The sequence below is a fragment of the Bos indicus x Bos taurus genome, chromosome 26, assembly GCF_003369695.1.
Source record: "Bos indicus x Bos taurus breed Angus x Brahman F1 hybrid chromosome 26, Bos_hybrid_MaternalHap_v2.0, whole genome shotgun sequence".
NCBI classification, from domain to species: Eukaryota; Metazoa; Chordata; class Mammalia; order Artiodactyla; family Bovidae; genus Bos; species Bos indicus x Bos taurus.
In genome coordinates, this window is record NC_040101.1 from 38083488 (window position 1) to 38092529 (window position 9042).

The 9042-nt window shown below is 43.6% G+C and overlaps 1 protein-coding gene across 1 annotated transcript; it reads left to right on the forward strand.

The window, feature by feature from the left end:
* The first annotated feature begins 3181 nt into the window (after positions 1-3181).
* On the forward strand, positions 3182-8090 carry PPP1R3C (protein phosphatase 1 regulatory subunit 3C). Its single transcript, XM_027528915.1, has 2 exons — positions 3182-3298; positions 5624-8090. Exons 1-2 carry the CDS (start codon positions 3285-3287, stop codon positions 6564-6566), a joined length of 957 nt encoding a protein of 318 aa, XP_027384716.1. The 5' UTR covers positions 3182-3284; the 3' UTR covers positions 6567-8090.
* Positions 8091-9042: the final 952 nt, after the last annotated feature.

A 9042-nucleotide genomic window follows, 5' to 3' on the forward strand; every position in this document is an offset into this window, starting at 1 on the left:
GGTAGGACAAAGCAGTGTTTGGATGCTGTTAAACTGCAGTTGGAGAAAAATTACAAGTAACTATAAACCTTCCCACAATTCCTAATCTACTGTGTCTTTATTGGTGCCACTCACAACTAAGAATGCTGATTCCATTCCAGTCCCTCTCATCACAATGAAGTGCAGTAAAACCCTGGAAGGAGATAGAAATGAAGGACCTGATTCTGCTAGTTGAGATAAGTCAGATACAGAAAGACAAATATTCACATATGAGATCATATACATATGGACTATAAAAAAGCTAACCTCATAGAAACAGAGTCAAATGGTGGTTACCAGGGGTTTAGGGTATAGGGAAAATGAGGAGATGGTCACAGAGTATAAACTTCTAGGAATCTAAGGTACCACATGGTTAATAATGCTGTTTTATTATACACTTGAAAGCTGCTAAGAGAATATATCTCAAATGTTCTTACCATAAAGAAGAAATGGTAATTATGTGACTTGATGGTGGTAATCATTTTGCAATACATCAAATTAATACTATGTGTACTCTAAACCTACATAATGTTGTATATCAATTACATTTCAGTAAATATGAGGTGAGGGGAGGGAAGAGAAGTGGGAGGCTTGGATCATTCAGTTTAGAAGTTAATTGAGTGTTGACCCTTCTTTGGAGACAGCCCTTTTTTTAAAAAATATAAATTTATTTATTTTAATTGGAGGCTAATTACTTTACAATATTGTATTGGTTTTGCCATACATTGACATGGCTCGGGGCTGGTGCACTGGGATGATCCAGAGGGATGGGATGGGGAGGGAGTTGGAAGGGGAGTTCAGGATGCGGAACACATGTACACCCGTGGCGGATTCATGGCAATGGAGACAGCCCTGTATCCCTGATTTTTAAGTTCAGAATAGTGGCTTTTATGGCATCAGTCAGCACCAGGGGGCAGAAGAGAAAGCAGTTTGAATGGAAAGAAGCCCAAACTCAAAAGGACTGTGAGTAAATGGTGTAAGCATGTCAAAGCCTCCAACACAGTTCTTAGCACCTAGTAGGTAAGCTATATATGTTAGCTGAATCTTAAAGTCTTAAGTCATTTAATGATGATTTCTCAATTACAGAAAAAGTCCAGGTTCACTGTAGAAAAAATAAAAAATACAGAGAAGCAAAATGACAACAAAGTGAAAAGTGAAAGTTGCTTAGTTTGTTCGTATTAGTGGCTTCAGTCACGTCCAACTCTTTGCGACCCCGTGGACTGTATAGTGCATGGAATTCTCCAGGCCAGATACTAAAGTGGGTAGCCATTCCCTTCTCCAGAGTATCTTCCCAATGCAGGGATCGAACCCAGGTCTCCCGCACTGCAGGCAGCTTCTTTATCATCCGAGCCACCAGGGAAGCCCACAAAATGAGAAATAAAATTTTAATTATTCATAATATCTCTATTGCCCCAAATTAAGCACTGTTAATGTTTCAGTCAAGTATATTCTCTTTTCCATATATGCATGTCTTACCCCTAAAAATGGGATCACAGTTTATTTTTCTTATTTCGTGTTTCTCTGCAACTGTAATTGGTAATATCTACTCTTTAGCTCAACATAGTGTTGTTGAACACATACCAAGCACTTTGCTGAGTTTTCTTATCTGCACAGTTTCATTTAATCCTCAGAGCAATTTCACTATCTCCATTTTACTGATGAGGGAGTTGAAGCTCAAACTTGTCTAGATTTGGAAGTGTCAAACCCAAACTGTACCCCTTCAGCTAGTTTTGGCTGGGCTGAAAAACTAGAAGATCTGCTTTTAGTTGGATGTTTCCTTTAAAAATCAAGCCCAAGGGATAAATAACTGCCCCAGTGATACTCAGTTTCTTTTTCTTTAACCACACCATTTTAACACTTGGCTGCTGCTCCACAGTGATTTTAAAGACACAGGGATTTTTGTACATTTTACATTGTATATTCTCTACATTTTAATGGACTACTGGATAACTAAATTGAGAGCAGAGCAAGGCCATGGATTTTATATAAACAATTCCTACTCAACTTAGAAATTTAATTTTATGGTTGTAACTGATGGTCTAAAAACTCCCCAAACTAAACAAAATTATGAAACCTCGCTGAGAGTAACTGGCCTGGGAGAGTCATGAAACTTACAGTGTGATAGTTTAACATTTTGGTTTTCACATCACTGCCAGAGGACGTCAGAACCGAGTGGAGGGATTTGGGTTGACCACTGGCTCTGCGGGCTGACCCACCACATGAGCAAAAGAGGCCTTTTCATTTCTGGCTTTAGTTTTCTCTTCCAGGGAGAAAAAGCTGTAGATTGAAATATAAAGTGCCTTTTAATGAAATGCTGCCTCATTGTCTTATAATAGGGCTAACACGGACTGCCGGTGGCTCAGATGGTAAAGAATCTGCCTGCAAAGCAGGAGACCCGGGTTCAATCCCAGGATCAGGAAGATCCCCTGGAGAAGGCCATGGCAACCCACCCCAGTATTCTTGCCTGGGAAATCCCAAGGACAGAGGAGCCTGGTGGGCTACAGTCCATGGGATCTTAAAGAGTCGGACAGGGCTGAAGCGATTAATACTGACTAACACGGTTTATTAACAATATTAGTTAGAGAAGGAATGTATTGTGTGGTGCATTTGTGGGTTCACCCTAACCCCAAAATATGCAGTCAACTTCTGATTGCTCAGGGCAAGGAAAGGGAGATGAGCCAATGCACCAAGCAATGAACAAGATAAACATTTCAAAAATATAAATATAAGCGCGCACACACATCCCATTCTCCCACGGCCGCCCCTCCACGCGTCCCCGGGACGATCCACAGTGTCCTGCGCTCAGATAACTGTATATAGAAGCCTCGCGAGTGAAAGACACCTCTTCCCTGCAGCCCCGCTGTGTTGGCGCTCGGCGCGGGAGGAGGTTTGCTGCTTTCCCTCCTGGCCTGCACCCGCTACTTGCGCTACGCGATTGCCTCCACGCCTTCTCGCCCGGGGTTCCCGTTACTGTACCCTGGCCAGCTGGCCCGGGGTCCCAGAGCGCCCGCAGCGCCCAGCGAACACTGCACCACGGCAGTCACGTCCCGGGCAAGGGCTCGCGCCCCAGCTGAGCGCTGGTTGGTTGCGCTGTCGAGCCCGCGGCCGGGCGATTGGCCCTGGCAGTCGGCTCACGTGGTCCCGAGCAGTTAAGCGGCCTCCCGGGGGCCGCACCCGAGATCTGGAGGAGCTGCGGCCACACGGGGACTACCGGGAGACGGGTGTGAACTCTCGCAAACCGCGGAGTGCCGCCGCCCCTTTACCTGATGAGCTGCACCAGGTAGGTTCCCTGAAGATTCTCCGACGGAGCTCAGGGAGCGCGCAGCTGTCGGGAGGCTGGGATGCGTTTTCCTGCTGTCATGCCCGCCCCGAAGACCCCAGAGGAGGGCGGGTTGACAAGCTGCTGACTTGAATCTGGAGCCGGGGAGGCCTTAGAGGTGTGAAGATTTGCTCTGAGCATCTTAGGCAGAGCTGATTTCGGTAAACGGCATCTTAAACCAGAAACTGTTTTAGCGTGAGTCAGCTTTAGTTCTGATTCCCTCGTGGATTCTAACCGTATCTCTTGGTCCCGCACAGATGTCTCAAGGACTCGTGGGAAGAGCACTCAGATTGCTGGTTGGGTAGTTTAGCTTTGGGAAAAACTAACGATGGACGATGTTGACTTTCCTTGGTCCTCTCCTTCTTCTGACGGTTTGCCATAGCAAAGCTAGTCTCAGATTTTGAGCAAATGATTATTTTTAAACTATTGGGCCAGACTTAACATTCCAGGGAAATCGCCATATCCTGAAACTATCTTTCTATAAGTGCAAAATGTGAAAATACAGAACAAACCCCCAAACAAACAAAAACCACCCTAAAAACTACTTAAATAGCTTCTTTAGACATAACTTAGAAGACTTCTCTAAAATTTCTGCCTGTTTATTATTAGACCAATAAATATAGCTTTCTCTCTCATTTGTTTGTTCTAAGTTTGTAGGTCTCCCAGAAAAATCCTAGGGCTAATAAAATGAATTCTCAGAATGTTCTTTTATTATCCATCTTATGATAATGACCATTTGCCTATGTGCTTAGAGCTGCTGGGAAGACAGTTACTAAAGCAAGAATGAGAAATGTCACATACAGTATACACACACTTCTTATCTGAAGGCTAGGATAGGGGGAAAATGTCCATAAGTTTGGCAATGTATACTCAGGGCTAAAGGCCAGAAAAAATATCTTTCTTGATGGACACTTCATGGTTTAATATTTATGAGCATAGTTATGTTTAAATTTTAAATAGCTTTATTATCTTTCTGGTTATAAATATCCATTGCCAGAACATTTGAAAATACCAAAAAAGTACAAAGGCAAAAATAGATCACCTATCACCTGAAGATAATTGTTAACTTTTTGTTGTGCTTCCTATTAGACTTTTCAACATTTATAAGTTCATATATATGTGTTTTATATATATATTACATATGTGTTTTATAAATATATATATATATATATATATATATATATATATATATATATATAACACATATATTGAAATTACCCTATTTTCAGGTTTGGCTTTACCAGTGACTCAGCGGTAAAGAATCTGCCTGCAATGCAGGAGACATGGGTTCGATCCCAGGGTTGTGAAGATTCCCTGGAGAAGGAAATGGCAAACCACTCCAGTATTCTTGCCTGGAAAATCCCATGGAAAGAGGAGCCTGGTGGGCTATAGTCCATGGGATCACAAAAGAGTCTGACATGACTGAGTGACCAAATAATGACAATAATTTTCAGATCATCAGCTTTTCCCACTTAAATGTGGACTTGACATGGATGTCTTTTTGTGTGAAATACAGATTATGTAAAGTTTTTTTTTTTTTAATTCATAAATGGCTGCCTTGCACTTGAGTGGGTTATTTGTGTAAAATGAGGAAAAGCATGGTAGTGAAAGTGCAGAGAGAATCCTCTAATTTACTCTTTCTAGTCTTTTGCTCTCAAAACCCTTTGCTGTTTTTATTCTTTCTTTTAAAATGGATTATGGTTCCAGAGAAGTGTAATTAATTCAATAGCAAAATCATCAAAGCAGTTGAGGGAGTGCGGTCTGGAACTTTGATTCTAGAACCTGTCTGGTCATTAGCTTACCTGGGAAGCTTTAAGAACATATATACATTCTTGTCCCCATCCCCAGGGGTTCTGCATTAAGGGCTCTAAGTCCAAGGATTCTGCATTGCAGAAAAAGGAAGAAATCCAACCCGCTAGGCCATGGAGGGGGCTTCTGTGGTGGCTCAGACAGTAAGGAACCTGCCTGAAAACAGACAGGTTTAAGAACTGGTGCTCCAGAACAGAGCAAGGGGTTTTAGAGCTGTATTAGAGTTGATCCCATCCAAATCTTTTATTTCTCAGATGGAGACACTGGGACACCAAGAGTTTTAACCCATGGCCTATAGCCAGTCAAGGGTAATGCCAAACATAAGATGCAGCTCTTATCACCTAAGCCTTCATTCCTTTACTTCATGTGAGAGCACTGCGCTGGCTGTAATAGCCAACAAAAATAGTGCAGACATACTTGGGACCAGGGAAAGTGCATTCCAGGTGCAGATGATAACCCCTCTTCTTTCTATTCCAGAATGATCCAGGTCTTAGATCCACGGCCTCTGACAAGTTCGGTCATGCCTGTCGATGTCGCTGTGAGGCTCTGCTTGGCTCATTCCCCACCTCTGAAGAGCTTCCTGAGCCCTTATGATGACTTCCAACGAAGAAATTTTGTGAACAAATTAAAGCCCCTGAAGTCGTGTCTCAACATAAAACAGGAAGCCAGAGCACAGGACGACTGGAAGCCTTCACACAACCAAGCCAAGAAGCGGGTGGTGTTTGCGGACTCTAAGGGCCTCTCCCTCACTGCCATCCACGTCTTCTCAGACCTTCCAGAGGAGCCCGTGTGGGATCTCCAGTTTGACCTCTTGGACCTGAATGATATCTCCTCAGGCTTAAAGCTCCATGAGGAGAAGAACCTGATTCTGGATTTCCCTCAGCCTTCAGCTGACTACTTAAGTTTTCGGAACCACTTCCAGAAGAACTCTGTCTGCCTGGAGAACTGCTCTTTGCAGGAGCGAACAGTGACGGGGACTGTGAAGGTGAAGAACATGAGCTTTGAGAAGAAGGTTCAGATCCGGATCACTTTTGACTCCTGGCAGAGCTACAACGATGTGGACTGTGCCTACATGAAAAATGTGTACGGCGGCTCAGAGAGTGACACCTTCTCGTTTGCCATTGACCTACCCTCCGTCATCCCCACGAAGGAGAAAATTGAGTTCTGTGTCGCCTACCATGCTAATGGGCAGGTCTTCTGGGACAACAATGAGGGTCAGAATTACAGAATCGTCCATGTACAGTGGAAGCCTGACGGGGTGCAGACGCAGATGGCAGCCCAGGACTGTGCCTTCCACCAGGCGCCACCCCCCAAGGCCGAGCTGGAGTCGACAGTCTTTGGCAGCCCAAGGCTGGCCAGTGGGCTCTTCCCAGAATGGCAGAGCTGGGGGAGGATGGAGAACTTGGCCTCTTACCGATGAATGAAGCAACCTGGTGACCGGTCTTGACCTTACGCCCCCATGTAATTCTAGGTCTGTGTTGCTCAATCTTAGGAAGGCGTTGCTACTTTCCTTCAGTAGGTTTAGGTTGGAGCTTTTGAGACCTGGCTACAAAAAAAGATAGCCCCTTGAGAATTTAGTGTGGAGGGTTTGTATGGATGACACTGCCCAGTGTTGCTGTGGAGGATCAAGTTACAGCCTGGAACCCTATTTTTATAAAAGTAATATTCTGTCTATACCCTTTTGTCCTTCCCTCTCAATTCACTGGCTTTCATCTTGGGCAAGGAAAGGTTGAGGAAGGACAGTGGATGGTGATGGAAAGCTGTGTTAATGGTATGAGGAATGTCTGAAAAGTATACACACAGGGCTCTGCAGCTCAAGTCAGAGTAGGAGCAGGAGGTCTGATACTTAACTGTTGGTGAGAAAATGAAGGTTATTTTGGTTTTTTAAGTTGGTTTTACAGGTTTCTCCTGGGGAAGTAATTTGTAGGGGGAAGAAAAAGGCCCATTCTAGGTATTCTCGGGGAGAAGAACCCAAACAAACTTTAGGGGTATTGGGTGGTTATTGGGGAAAGGTGAATTATAACTCTGAAGAATCAGATTTTATATGAAGCCTTTCTGTTCAAACGTGACTCATCAAAAAACATGATTTAGGGAAAGCTTAAGCACATCTGGCTTTGCAGTCCTAGTGGGATAAGTGACCTTCCCTGTGGCCCAGGTATTATGCTTGGGTTCTCAGTGTAGATGCTGCCTAATCCAAAAAAACCATGCCATCATCGTTGGCCAGCAACTGGTAGGGACTCTATGTCTTGTCAAGGATCACTCTCTGCAAGTGTTGTGATAAACAAGAATGTTGTAGTTGCCTAACGCAAGTATCTGAAGGGTCATCTGATAACTCATGAGTGTCTGACCTCATCAGAAGGTCCCCTGTGTTTGCTGGCATTCCTCCTGCGACACTGTTGTATCTTCAAGAGTGTTGTCAGTATACACAACTCGCATCCTTCATATTGAAGGTGACTCGTTTCTCTGCCATACTTTATTGATGTGATATTGGAAGTGAAGACTGACACTGATTCTCAATTCAAGAATCCAGTATCTTGCACATAAAAGTAGCCATTTCTTGCCTATATTCTTCTTGTTATTTTACGTCTTCCTACCAATTTCTTGAAAGTCAACATTTTTTTTTAATGGCTGTGAATTGTTTTGGGCGTGTTGTAATATACTTTGTTTTGGACTGTGCATAAATCCATTCTGTAAGGTCTTCAGAACAGGAGCCTCTCAATGTTCCCTTCTATCATCGTGTACATCCGTTGAAAGGTGTTCTGAGAATGCAGTTAATTTTAACACGTGTGATATGCCATGCTGGAAAATCTATTGGAATAACTCTGCTCTGACAGTATTTGAGGTTTGGCTAGCACCCACAATTTTTCTAGTCTAAATATTTCACTCTTCTGTAGCTATCCTCTGTGAACTTCTCACTTTAAAAATAAAAGTGTTTGATATAAGATCTGAGAATGTTTGCTTTCTCAAAGTCCCAGTTAGTTAAATAAGAAACCATCAACTGAGATGCTCCTGTTTTGTTTAACTGAGCAAGGTTAGTTTGGACCAGGAATTGGATCCGCCTGAAGGTATTCACAAGGTCCCAGTCTCATTAGTGAGAATTTCTACCTTCTGACCATTGGGGCTGGGCTCTAGGGGCAGAGACTTGGGCTGCTGGGACTGTCCCCATCTGTGCTGTCTGCTCATCACGCACTCTCAGTTTTATCTTGGGGGCCGTTTCTTGGCTTGAAGTCGGGGAGGGGATGGTGTGGGAAGGGCTGGAGCAGCTACTGTCTCCTGAGTTCCAGCTCCTTTGTGAAAGGGCAAAGCTTGGAGCTGCAGGGAGGGTGTGTGTCGCAGGCAGCGGGCATCAGTCCCAGACTGAGGGGAGGCTCAGCTCCTCGGGGTGGGAAGCAGCAGGTCCAGGAAACAAAGTCTTAGTTCCAGTTCTTGCCTAAAACTCCAGAAAGGGCTTCTGCAAAGTGTCTCTTAAGGGGGAATAACCAACCTTCTAGAAAGGCCGAATGATGAAAAACAAATTCTATCATAACATTTTCTTCATCAGAAGTTGTGAACTATAGGCTTACAGACTGTATCTGGCTGCAGACATTTTTTCCTCTTCTAAAGAATGTTTTAAATTATGAAAGTATGATAACACATTTACAGGAGACTTGGAAACTATAGAACAAATTTACATATAGTTCCACTATATATTATAGTTATTCTTGAAGTTGATTAATTAAGAGTTTTAGTTGGAGTTTTAACATCAAACTCTCAAAAATTAATAGAATGAATATACAGAGAAGTAGAAGGATATATGACACCCCACTCCAGTTCTCTTGCCTGGAAAATCCCATGGACGGAGGAGCCTGGTGGGCTGCAGTCCACGAGGTCGCTAAGAGTCGGACACGACTGAGCAA